Source organism: Ranitomeya imitator, chromosome 1 (genome assembly GCF_032444005.1).
Source record: "Ranitomeya imitator isolate aRanImi1 chromosome 1, aRanImi1.pri, whole genome shotgun sequence".
Classification (NCBI taxonomy): Eukaryota; Metazoa; Chordata; class Amphibia; order Anura; family Dendrobatidae; genus Ranitomeya; species Ranitomeya imitator.
This window is the reverse complement of record NC_091282.1, coordinates 214,557,850-214,571,764: the sequence shown is the minus strand read 5'-3', so window position 1 is coordinate 214,571,764 and position 13,915 is coordinate 214,557,850. Positions and strand designations below refer to the sequence as shown.

Below are 13,915 nucleotides of genomic sequence, written 5' to 3'. Positions count from 1 at the left end.
AAAGTATTGATTTTTATTAAACAATTATTTTAAAAAAGGACATAATTGAAAGAAAGGAGATGGCCATTCATACAAACAGAAAGCGAAAAATGCACTGTGCAGAGGTTATAATAAGAATCACTCCATTTATAGGGATTTATACATATAGAGCCTGTAAACTAGTAAGTACCTAATATTGATGATGGAAATACATGCTGTGGTCTTAATCACACTAGCAATGCAATATACATAATAATGAACATCCCAGACAGTAAGGGTTAAGATGCAATAAACAAGGTGTTGAGTGTTTCCTACATGTACATGATGCTGGAAGATTCTGGAAACTGTCCCAGGTGTGTGGTGCAAACCAGACAGCTTGGATATTAAAAATAAGGCTATAATAGCATGACTCTAAACCATCTGTTTAGAGTCATAGTATATAGGGGTCTATATACACTGCTCAAAAAAAAATAAAGGAACACTAAAATCCCACATCCTAGATATCACTGAATGAAATGTTCCAGTTGTAAATCTTTATTCATTACATAGTGGAATTTGTCGAGAACAATAAAACCTAAAAATGATCAATGTAAATCACAACTAATATCCCACGGAGGTCTGGAGTTGGAATGATGCTCAAAATAAAAGTGGAAAATGAAGTTACGGGCTGATCCAACTTCAGTGGAAAGGCCTCATGACAAGGAAATTATGCTCAGTAGTGTGTGTGTGGCCTCCAAGTGCCTGTATGATCTCCCTACAATGCCTGGGCATGTGCCTAATTAGGCGGTGGATGTTATCCTGAGGGATCGCCTCTCAGACATGGATTAAAGCACCAGTCAACTTCTGGACAGTCTGTGGTGCAATGTGACGTTGGTGGATGTTGCGAGGTGTGTTCAATCGGATTCAGGTCTGGGGAATGGGCGGGCCAGTTCATGGCTTCAATGCCTTCATCTTGCTGGAACTGCTGACACACTCCAGCCACATGAGGTCTGGCATTCTCCTGCATTAGGAGGCCAACCGCACCAACATATGGTCTCACAAGGGGTCTGAGCATCTCATCTCGGTACCTAATGGCAGTCAGGCTACCTCTGGCGAGCACATGGAGGGCTGTGCAGCCCTCCAAAGAAATGCCACCCCACACCATTACTGACCCACTGCCAAACCGGTCATGCTGAAGGATGTTGCAGGCAGCAGATCACTCTCCATGGCGTCTCCCGACTCTCACGTCTGTCACGTGCTCAGTGTGAATCTGCTTTTATCTGCGAAGAGCACAGGGCGCCAGTGGCGAAATTGCCAATCCTGGTGTTCTGTGGCAAATGCCAAGTGTCCTGCACGGTGTTGAGCTGTGAGCACAACCCCCATCTGTGGACGTCGGGCATTCAGACCATCCTCATGGAGTCTGTTTCTAACTGTGCAGACATATGCACATTTTTGGCCCACTGGAGGTAATTTTGCAAAGGCTGAGGTAGCGGTCCTGCTGCTGGGTTGTTGCCTTCCTACGGCTCCCTCCACGTCTCCTGGTGTACTGGCCTGTCTGTTACGATCCGGTGACCTTGGAGCCGCATGAAACTTTCTCTGGATTAGGTGGTAACTGTACTGACCGCAAATCCTGAACTAACACCGCTACTAGAAGTAGCCGTGGGGTGTGCCTAACAAACCCTAGACACCTTAACACAGCCGGAGGACTAAATACCCCTATAGATGGAAATAGGAATTCTACCTTGCCTCAAAGCAGAACCCCAAAGGATAGGCAGCCCCCCCACGAATATTGACACTGAGTAGGAGAGGAAAGACACACGCAGGCAGAAAACAGGATTTAGCAAAAGAGGACACTCTAGCTAAATAGGAAAGGATAGGACAGAATACTAAGCGGTCAGTATTAAAACCCTTCCAAAAATATCCACAGCAGATAATACAAAAATTTTCCTATCGCCACGACAGCACCCACAACGAGAGAGAGGGGATCCGCCCACCTTCCGGACAGGAACCTACAGGTCAAAAAGGGGCGGTCCCCCTCGCCCTCCAGTTTGGGTTCCTGTCCGGACGGCGGGAGCCTACAGGTCTCGTTCACCTACCCGGGTCCGCCAAGCCTCTGTGCGGTGTCCAGGTGAGAACGGCAGATATGTCTATTCTGCCAGGGGAGTAACACCACCAGAAGGCATCAGGGCGCACTCCACTCGGGCTATGGCATCATCCTGGGCGGAGAAGGCAGATGTCCCCATTGAAATGATATGTAAGGCGGCAACTTGGTCATCACCTTCCACCTTTTATAAGCACTATCGCCTTGATCTATCTGCTAATTCCAGCTTACAGTTTGGCCGTTCAGTACTTAGTGCTGTGGTCCCTCCCAGTTAAATAGTCTTTGAAAGTCTCTCGTTGTGGGTGCTGTCGTGGCGATAGGAAAACCGGTTTTTACGTACCGGTAATAGGATTTTACAGAGTCCACGACAGCACCCATACATTCCCCCCCGTATTTAGTTACTTATTCCTGCACTCTGTTGGAAGGTGTGCCTTAGAGATCACTCTATAGAGGTGGTGGTATTTAGTAGTGTTTAAGATAATATTGTCATGTACTGATTCATTGGCGGTATCCCTTGTACTCTGGAACACAAACTGGAGGGCGAGGGGGACCGCCCCTTTTTGACCTGTAGGTTCCTGTCCAGAAGGTGGGCGGATCCCCTCTCTCTCGTTGTGGGTGCTGTCGTGTGGGTACGTAAAAACCGGTTTCCACCATCTAACTAAAGACGTGGAACATATATCTGCAACTCCTGAGAATTCAACAAGACTGAGAAAATACTGACACAATCTAAGCTGGACAAGAAAAAACAAATGAATAGCACTGAATTATCAAGCACACAGCATGTGTGCCACAGAAACAAAACCAGACACTTATCTTTGCTGATTTGGCAGCAAGGCAGGAGGAACCAGACAGAGGTCCAACACCTCCCAACAACCATGGACAACTGGCAAGGACTAATGAATCCTGCACAGCTAAATACCCCAGTCAGAACTGCAATCAGCAGATACACCTGACCAGGACTGCAACCCAGGGACAACTGCATTACCACCTACAACCACCGGAGGGAGCCCAAAAGCAGAATTCACAACACCTGTCTAGTGGTAGCGCCTCCAGCCTCTAGACACTACCCTGACGCACATCAAACCTTCTTGCCACAGTTCACATTGATGTGCCATCCTGGATGAGCTGCACTACCTGAGCCACTTGTGTGGGTTGTAGAGTCCGTCTTAGGCTACCACGAGTGTGAAGGCACAACCAACATTCAAAAGTGACCAAAACATCATCCAGAAAGTATTGGTAATGAGATGTGATCTGTGGTCCCCACCTGCAGAACCACTCCTTTTGAGTGTCTTGATAATTGACAATTTCCATCTGTTGTCTATTCCATATGCACAAGAGCATGTGAAATTGATTGTCAAACAGTGTTACTTCCTAAATGGACAGTTTGATTTCAGAGGTTTGATTTACTTGGAGTTATAGTCTGTTGTTTAAGTGTTCCCTTTATTTTTTTGAGCAGTGTATATGTGGTTTACTAAGCCGATATCTAAGCAACACTCAGTATAAGCATACAGACAGGCATATTTACCAGAGCTCCAACCTGCAACAGTGGACCCCATAATGCACATTTCAGCAGTTCTTCCTCAGAAGGGGTGCATCTGAAAACTAGCGGTGTGGCTGTTTCAAGATGCACAATAAGGAGGCACTTGAAGAAAACTGGGCTGCATGTTTGAGTCGCCAGAAGAAAACCATTACTGCGCAATGACCATAATTGAACTTTTTGGCCACAACCATAAATGTCATATTTGCAGAGAGGTCAACAATGCCTATGCTGAAAGGAACCCCATTCCTACTGTAAAGCACGGAGGTGGATCGCTGATATTTTGGGGGTGTGTGAGCTACAAAGCCACAGGAAACTTGGTCAAAGTTGGAGGAAACATGAATGCAGCATGTTATCAGCAAATACTGGAGGCAAATTTGCACTCATCAGCCCAGAAACTGCACATGGGGCGTACTTGGACGTTCCGACGTGCCAACGATCCAAAATACAAGGCCGAGTCGATCGGTCATTGGCTACAGCAGAACAAAGTGCAGGTTCTGGAGTGACTACCTCAGTCTCCTGACATCAATATTGTTGAGCCACTCTGGGGAGATCTCAAGCACGTAGTTCATGCTAGACAGCCCAGGAATTTACAGGAACTTGAGGCTTTTTGCCAAGAAGAGTGGGCAACTTTACTATCTAAGAAAATGAAGTCTTTTGTGGTAATTGTGGATGAGGTTCTTTAAGCGGTCATTAATATTAGAGGGGGCAATACACCGTATTAAGAAATGGGGTATGTGAACATTTTGATCAGGGTCATTTGGATGTTTTGGGTTGTCATTATGATTTTAAAAAGAGAAAAAGCAGTAGTTTGACAATAAATGGCTTCACCCAACCACTATAGCCGTGAGTGGAGAAAAAGTTTTGGTGTTATCATTCATATTCTCTGAAAAAAGGCCAAGAAAGCAAAAATTCTATATATGTCTGTTAAGTTCTTCCCCATTCTTGAAATATGGACCCTCTTTCCTGTATGTAAATCTAGCTTTATTAGGCAAGAGGGCATAATCCAACTCTTCTGTGGGCATCTTCTTGATGACCACGTCCAGTTGGTGAACAATACTAGATGTACATGTAGGGAAGAGGGTGTTAATCTTCGTAATGGATTTCGTTCCAATGATCTCCATACAAGATTCTGTAGAAACGCAATATTTACATACATACTATGTATTACATATTTATAGTCTTCCTTAACCCCTTTAATACATTTGACGTTAGACCATGCTCCTGGTATGACTTAAACAAACTAAGAGGTTTCTGTCAGTGTCACACTGACTGGTATAATGTACTGCAATGAAAAAGTAAATAAATAAAAATTAAATTATAACTTAATGTAGTTATAGTTTTGAACAGCTAACGTGTGCCCGGACTAGCTGCGGGTGGAATCGCGAGCCACCATTTAACTCATTAAATGCCGCTGTCAAACTCTGACATCGGCATTTAACATATGCTTCCGCCAATCACGTCAGTAATCTGCCCATCTGTTACACACCCCCTACCTCCCCCCTGTCATCTGCTCGTGGGTCACCGATGGGTTGGCATGACAACCAGAGGTCTCGTGGAGACCTCTATAGTTGTCATTGCCAGCCTGCTATGATTGCTAAACAGGTAGCAAAAAAAAGTCACAACGCCAGAAATTACATTTTTTTTTTTGGGTTGTCATGACACTGCATTAAAAAGCAGTAACGGGAGATCAAAAGAACGTACCTGCACCAAAACGGAATCATTAAAAATGTCAGCTCAGCATGTAATAATAAGCCTCCACCCAGTCCAAGATCATGAAAAATGGAGACGCTACGGGTCTCGGAAAATAACTTTGTTTAAAAAAAAAAAAAAAAAAAAATTTGATATTTTTTTTCACCATATAAATTTAAAAAAAAAAAAAAAAAAAAAAAAAAAAAAGATACACGTTTGGTGTCTATAAACACTTACTTACCTGGAGAATCCCAATGGCAGGTCAGTTTTAGCATTTGGTGAAAATGGTATACAAAAATAAAAAAAACCAGATGAAGGATTGCACTTTTTTTGCAATTTAACCGCACTTGGAAATGTTTTCCAGGTTTCCAGTACACGATATGTTAAAACCAATGGTGTTGTTCCAAAGCACAACTTGTCCCGCAAGAATCAAGCCCTCACATGGCCATTTTGACCGAAAAAAAAAAAAAAAAATGGCTCTTGGATGAAGGAGCAAAAAAAGAAACCGCAAAAACGAAAATACCTTTGTTTGTAACGGGGTTAAAGTCCATGTCGTTTTTTTTTTTTTCGACTTCCATAAGCAGAGTGGTAAAATCTAAAAAGAAAACCTATTGTGTTGTGAGGCTTGTGTCCTGTTAGGCTGACAATAATGGGACATATTCTCTTCGTTAGACTGAGGAGGAAGCATTTGCTTGGAATAATGAAGTGAAACAAGGTCTTTCAAGCAGCATCTTTACTAAGGACCTCGGACGAATATTCCGCTGGCTTGGGTAACTAAAGTTTATTTTCCAACATTGGTGCCATGTTGTTAGATTTCTGCACACATTATTCCATAGATCTTTCAGACTTCATGTGATTACTATTCAGCCAATTTGAGACGGAGTAAGCTCACTGTCTCATTCTGGTGTGTGTGTGTGTGTGTGTGTGTGTGTGTGTTTTTTTGTTTTTTTTGTTTTTTTTGTTTTTTTTTTTTTAAGTGTGGTAATTAGTGTTTCAATTGTGGTGGTTCATTGTCCATTGCAATGTGATCTGTATGCAGTTCTTGAATATAAATCAAGTAATGGGTAGATAATGAAGGTGAATTCTATAAAACATTTTTTTTTTTTTTTGTTTCTAATTTTGACTTAAAAAAATTACTGAATACATGCATCAAAAAGACAAGTTTAAAAGCACCTTCACGCCTGAAACACTTTGTAGAAACACATGGTTACTTTCTGCAGTTTAAAAAATGCATGTGTTTATAAAATAGATATTTGATACTCGCCATAAAATCTATTTTTGGAGAACACTGGGACCATGGGTTAATATGCAGATATTAAAAGGCACACACGTATAGAAATATATGTAAATAGTTTATTTAAAAAAACGTCCTCCAGGCTACACCTGGGCCACTAGCACCCAGTTATACCTTTTGTATTGACTGATCAACACCAGAAAGCAATGGTAGCCCTAGTGGTGGTCTAACATCTGCAAGCTACAAGGCGACAAAGTCCCAACCGAGCTGGACTAAACAGGTTAAGCTGCACAGATCTGTCTGTCAGCTTGTGATGAGTCAAAGTTTATAAAGGAAGGAGAGCAAGCTCCTCCTTAAGGCGAAAGGCGGAGAATCATGCTAAGGTGAAAGGTGGATAGGCAAACGCCAGATTACTCTGTCCTGAAGAAGACACTGAGTGCCCACTTCGGAGCCCTGCCTGATGGAAAAGATTGCCCTGCTGGAAAGCCAAAATGGAGAGATATCTTTGATTGGCGTGAAAGGAGAGCACTGGAGATTCCCCAAATCAGGGCGGCTAATATGATGACCCAGACATTGCCTGGATGGGCAATCCTAATCTATGGCTTACAAGTCAAGTTCTGCAGGATCAGAATGGCCAAAGCAGGAGCCTGCCCTTGTGAGGCAACCCTGGTTCGAGACAGGCAAATAAAAATTAAAAAGGAGTGTATCGCCGCCATTAGGTTCTCGCCTAACAACAAGAGTCTTTCTAAATGTAATGGTAGAAAAGTAGGGAACACTTGTTCCCTAATCTTAGTCAGACAAACGTGATCAAAAAGACCCAAAGTGTTTCAAGCTTTGGACTAAACAGCCCTCTTTGTAAATTAAATGATCAAGAAATTGGGGACGAGACCATTGGGAAAGGTCTATTTTGATGCCATCTGTGGTTCCCAGGGGTATCTGCAATGAAGAACAGGATTTCTGGACTTAATATAAAGAATCCCGAGCTTAAATCCGAAAGAATAAAACAGATCCTTAGCAGTATTTTCATCAGGAATCTTTAAATACTAAATTCGCAATGTAGCATAAAAATGTATAGAAAAACAAGAGGATGTCAAGTGGTGCAGAGTGAAGGGCCTGGTGATTTAATATGCAAAATAATGAGTAATTGCAATATTTTAGGTGCAAGTTTCAAAGAATAAGATACAATTATATCAATCTCTGGAAGTAGGTGACATCAGTATCAATGGTAAGAGGACCAATCTCGCTCTCCCTTTCACAATAGTTTATTTTGCCTGCAATTGGCATTTTGTCAGAAAGTTAAGTACTGTAGAGGTCGATATTATGTCACTAGGCTATACCTAGTGAAAACTTACAAAATGTGCATTAAGTAAAATTCATCTTGTAGAAAAACTGTAACATAGGTGCAAAATACACATTAGATACAGAAGAGCATTTACCATCCAGCATATACAGGCAGGAACCCTCGGACGGGCATTTTGCATTGCTTCTTCAGAAGAGGCACCTGAATCCTGAGCTTAGTAGACATTCAAAATCTTCCATCCAAGCTGGGGAAGAAAAATCCTGTCCTGATGGTAAAAGACCAAGATTCCTCTGATATGTGGAAATGTAGAAGAGCGCAGATGTCTGATCTGACCCGTCACCCACTGGGGTAAACTCTAATGAAGGAGGTAGGATTCTTGGGAGACCATTGAAGATGTAAAATCTCTAAAAGCATTGGCGTCTGTTGCGTTGCCTGGAACTTGACCGATTGAAGGATCTACCTTAAGGCTCAATTGAGACAGACCTAGCCACTTGGAGGCGAAAAAATGGACACATGACTGCATATTAAACCACTATATATATATATATATATATATATATATATATATATATATATATATATATATATATATATATATATATATATATATATATATATATATATATATATATATATACGCACACGCACACACTAGATGGTGGCCCGATTCTAGCGCATCGAGTATTCTAGAATATGCATGTCCCCGTAGTATCTTGCCCAGTCACGTAGTATATTGCCGAGCCACGTATGTCACAGGTTAAAAAATAAACATATACTCACCTAACGATCCGAGGGCCCCTTGTAGTTTAACATACTCACCATTCTTTTCGCTGCTCCTCAGCGTCCCGTCTCTCCGCCTCCTGGGATCGAACAGCGCTGTGTCGATGGGCGCGTGGCTGCCGCCATCTTCCGTTCCCAGGATGCATTGCGAAATTACCTAGATGACTTAGCGGTCTCTCGCAATGCATCGCTGGGAAAGGAAGATGGAAGCAGGCGCGAGCGGACAACGGAGGGTGAGTATAGCAGGTTTTGTTTTTTTTTTACTATTGATGCCACATAGGCAGCATCAATAGTAAAAGGTTGGGGACACACAAACGCCGGCATTAACCCTGTGTTAGCGGTGACCGGAGGGGAGTATGGAGCGGGCACCGGGGACACTAACTTCGGGGAGTAAGGAGCGGCCATTTTCTTCCGGACTGTGCCCGTCGCTGATTGGTCGCGGCAGCCATGACAGGCAGCTGGCGAGACCAATCAGTGAATGAATAACAGTGACAGAAGGACAGACAGACGGAAGTGACCCTTAGACAATATATCTTGTATATAATTGTCTAAGGGTCACTTCCGTCTTTGTCTGTCCTTTTTCTTTCTGTCACGGATATTCATTGATCGCGCCCTCTGTTTGTTATGGTCGTGAGATCGCTAAGTCATATGATTAATTTCGCAATGCATCCTGGGAACGGAAGATGGCGACAGCCGCGCATGTATCGCCGGAGCTTCGGTGGATCCCAGGGGGGGGTGAGTATATAACTATTTTTTTATTTTAATTATTTTTTTTTAACAGGGATATGGTGCCCACACTGCTGTATACTACGTGGACTGTTAGATACCGCGTGGCTGCCATGTACTACATAGGCAGTGTTATATACTATGGCTGTGTGATATACTCCGTGGGCTCTGCAATATATTAAGTGGCCACTGTTATATACTGCGTAGGCAGTGTTATACACTACGTGGCTGCTATATACTGCGTGGGCTGTGCTATATACACTGTGTTCCAAATTGTTATGCAAATAATATTTCCTCATATTTTCTCTAAATTACCTATCTGAATTGCAGTCATTGTTATTTTCCAGTCATCTACTATTCTAGTGTAATTGCAATGTTTTGGAACAAACTACCTATGAAAACAGTATCTTTAAAAATAAATAAACACTCAAAATGCATGTTCCAAATTATTATGCACAGCAGGGTTTTCAACCTTTTTTATTTAATTTTGAACAAAAAAAGTTCAATTGTGAAGTTATAAGCATTATCAGCTTATTACAAAATGAAATCAAACAGTTTTCAAGTGAAAACTTTATTCTAGGTGATGTTACATTTGCACATAGGATCCCTTGTTCGAAAGAAGCTTCTGAACTCTCTCGTCCATTGAATTTGTCAGTTTTTGGATGTTTTCTGCTTCAATTGTTTTGCATGTGGATAGAATACCGTCCCAGAGCTGTTGCTTACATGTGAACTGCCTCCCGCCATCATAGACACTCTTTTTGATGATGCTCCAGAGGTTCTCAATGGGGTTGAGGTCAGGGGAAGATGGTGGCCACACCATAAGTTTGTCCTCTTTTATGCCCATAGCAGCCAGAGATGCAGATGTGTTTTTTCAGCATGAGACGGTGCATTATCATGCATGAAAATGATCTTGCTGCGGAAAGCACGGTTCTTCCTCTTGAACCATGGCAGGAAGTGTTGTTTTAGAAACTCCACATAGATTATGGAGTTCATCTTTACCTCTTCAGGGATCATAAAGGGGCCGACAATCTTTCTACCCATGATTCCAGCCCAAAACATTACTCCACCTCCTCCTTGTTGGTGCCTTAGCCATGTTTTCATGGGGTGTCCATCAAACCGCCATCCTCCACTCCATCCATCTGGACCATCGAGCGTTGCACGGCACTCATCGGTGAACAAAACAGTTTGGAAGTCAGTCTTCATGTATCGTTTGGCCCACTGGAGCCGTTTCTGCTTGTGTGCAGTGGATAGAGGTGGTCGACTGTTATGACCTGGTGGTCAGGACCATAATGGACCTGATAGTTAAGAGCACACGGAATGACCTGATAGTTACTGATAATACAGGACGAGCTCTGGGACGTGGAAACTCTGCTGACCGCAATCCCTAATCCTATCACACACACTAGAAATAGCCGTGGATTGCTCCTAACGGTCCCTATGCAACTCGGCACAGCCTAAGAAACTAGCTAGCCCTGAAGATAGAAAAATAAAGCCTACCTTGCCTCAGAGAAATTCCCCAAAGGAAAAGGCAGCCCCCCACATATAATGACTGTGAGTAAAGATGAAAATACAAACACAGAAATAGATTTAGCAAAGTGAGGCCCAACTTACTGAACAGACCGAGGATAGGAAAGGTAGCTTTGCGGTCAGCACAAAAACCTACAAAAAGACCACGCAGAGGGCGCAAAAAGACCCTCCGCACCGACTCACGGTGCGGAGGCGCTCCCTCTGCGTCCCAGAGCTTCCAGCAAGCAAGACAACAAAACAAAATAGCAAGCTGGACAGAAAAATAGCAAACCAGAGAAAAACTAGCAAGCACTTAGCTTCTGCTGGGAAGACAGGTCACAAGAACGATCCAGGAGTGAACAAGACCAATACTGGAACATTGACAGGTGGCATGGAGCAAAGAACTAAGTGGAGTTAAATAGAGCAGCCAGCTAATGAATTAACCTTGTCACCTGTGGAAGGAAACTCAGAAACACCCACAGCCACCAGAGGAATTCCATGGATAGAACCAGCCGAAGTACCATTCATGACCACAGGAGGGAGCCCGACAACAGAATTCACAACAGTCGACAGGATGGCTTATGTACAGCTGCAAACCTCTGAAGGACCCTGCATCTTGTTGTTCTGGGGACGTTGGAGGCACCAGCAGCTTCAAAAACTTGTCTGCTGCTATGACAAGGCATTTTTGAAGCTGCTCTTTTTCCAACAGGCAATTGCGTAAGGTTGAGTCCTCAATTTTTCCTTATCAGCACGCACACGTGTGTGCTGGGAATCAGGTACATACTTCTTGATTGTGCGATGATCATGATGAAGTGTCTTGGCAATGTTGATTGTAGTCATGCCTTGACCTAAATACTCCACAATTTGTTGCTTCTCAGCAGCCGACACATCCTTTTTCTTTCCCATTTGGCCAAAAATGTAGGCTACTTAACCCCTTCATGACCCAGCCTATTTTGACCTTAATGACCTGGCCATTTTTTGCAATTCTGACCAGTGTCCCTTTATGAGGTAATAACTCAGGAACACTTCAACGGATCCTAGCGATTCTGAGAATGTTTTTTCGTGACATATTGGCCTCATGTTAGTGGTAAATTTAGGTCGATAATTTCTGCGTTTATTTGTGAAAAAAAATGGAAATTTGGCAAAAATTTAGAAAATTTCGCAATTTTCACATTTTGAATTTTTATTCTGTTAAACCAGAAAGTTATGTGACACAAAATACTTAATAAATAACATTTACCACATGTCTACTTAATATCAGCACAATTTTGGAAACTAAATTTTTTTTTGCTAGGAAGTTATAAGGGTTAAAATTTGACCAGTGATTTCTCATTTTTACAACACCATTTTTTTTTAGGGACCACCTCACATTTGAAGTCAGTTTGAGGGTTCTATATGGCTGAAAATACCCATTCTAAAAACTGCACCCCTCAAGGTGCTCAAAACCACATTCAAGAAGTTTTTCTAACCCTTCAGGTGTTTCACAGCAGCAGAAGCAACATGGAAGGAAAAAATGAGCATTTAACTTTTTAGTCACAAAAATGATCTTTTAGCAACAACTTTTTTATTTTCCCAAGGGTAAAAGGAGAAACTGGACCACGAAAGTTGTTGTCAAATTTGTCCTGAGTACGCTGATACCTCATATGTGGGAGTAAACCACTGTTTGAGAGCACGGCAGGGATCAGAAGGGAAGGAGCGCCATTTGACTTTTTTAATGAAAAATTGGCTCCAATCTTTAGCGGACACCATGTCGTGTTTGGAGACCCCCGTGTGCCTAAACATTGGAGCTCCCCCACAAGTGACCCCATTTTGGAAACTAGACACCCAAAAGAACTTCTTTAGATGCATAGTGAGCACTTTAAACCCCCAGGTGCTTCACAAATTGATCCGTAAAAATGAAAATTCTTTTAGCCTCAATTTTTTCATTTTCACATGGGCAACAGGATAAAATGAATCCTAAAACTTGTTGGGCAATTTCTCCTGAGTACACCGACACCTCATATGTGGGGGTAAACCACTGTTTGGGCACATGGTAAGGCTCGGAAGGGAAGGAGCGCCATTTGACTTTTTGAATGAAAAATTATCTCCATCGTTAGCGGACACCATGTCGCGTTTGGAGAGCTCCTGTGTGCCTAAACATTGGCGCTCCCCCACAAGTGACCCCATTTTGGAAACTAGACCCCCCAAGGAACTTATCTAGATGCATAGTGAGCACTTTAAACCCCCAGGTGCTTCACAGAAGTTTATAACGCAGAGCCGTAAAAATAAGTTTTCTTTCCTCAAAAATAATTTTTTAGCCCAGAATTTTTTAATTTTCCCAAGGGTAACAGGAGAAATTGGACCCCAAAAGTTGTTCTCCAGTTTCTCCTGAGTACTCTGATACCCCATATGTGGGGGTAAACCACTGTTTGGGCACATGCCGGGAATCGGAAGTGAAGTAGTGACGTTTTGAAAGGCAGACTTTGATGGAATGCTCTGCGAGCATCACGTTGTGTTTGCAGAGCCCCTGATGTGCCTAAACAGTAAAAAAAACCCACAAGTGATCCCATTTTGGAAACTAGACCCCCAAAGGAACTTATATAGATGTGTGGTGAGTAGTGTTGAGCATTCCGATACCGCAAGTATCGGGTATCGGCCGATATTTGCGGTATCGGAATTCCGATACTGAATTCCGATACTTCCCGCGTATCGGATACCGGAATCGGAAGTTCCCAGAATTCAAATTGAACGCAGCAGCCAATGAGGAATGAATGAAAGTGTGGGCACATCCTGTTTAGCATGGTGGGCATGTAAGTACTGGCAAGGCTTGGATTGGCTGCTGAAATGATGTCACTCTGCACTATAAAAAAGCGCTGCCGCCATTTTGCGCTCACTCTGCTGTGATTTCAGTTAGGGACAGGACGCTGTGTTCTAACTGAGGGCCAGTTGAGCTAGCTAATTGCTTTATTTTCCTTTCCAAAGGCTAATTTAGCAAAACGCTGTGTGTTCTTCACTGTTCACCTTGCTCTTGCCTTGCAGCGCTGTTTTAACAGCGTTCTGCAAGGTCTCTGTGTGTGTGTGTGTGCAGCTCACTCTGTAGTC

At 42.8% G+C, this 13,915-nt stretch overlaps 1 protein-coding gene across 1 annotated transcript in view; it reads left to right on the top strand.

Annotated features, from left to right (window-relative positions):
- The window catches only part of ALDH7A1 (aldehyde dehydrogenase 7 family member A1), a 102,164-nt gene that overhangs the window by 54,050 nt on the left and 34,199 nt on the right, over positions 1–13,915 (top strand). The window contains exon 15 of the mRNA XM_069753838.1: positions 5,961–6,058. Coding sequence (XP_069609939.1) covers positions 5,961–6,058 — 98 coding nt within the window. The remainder of the gene's footprint in view (positions 1–5,960; positions 6,059–13,915) is intronic.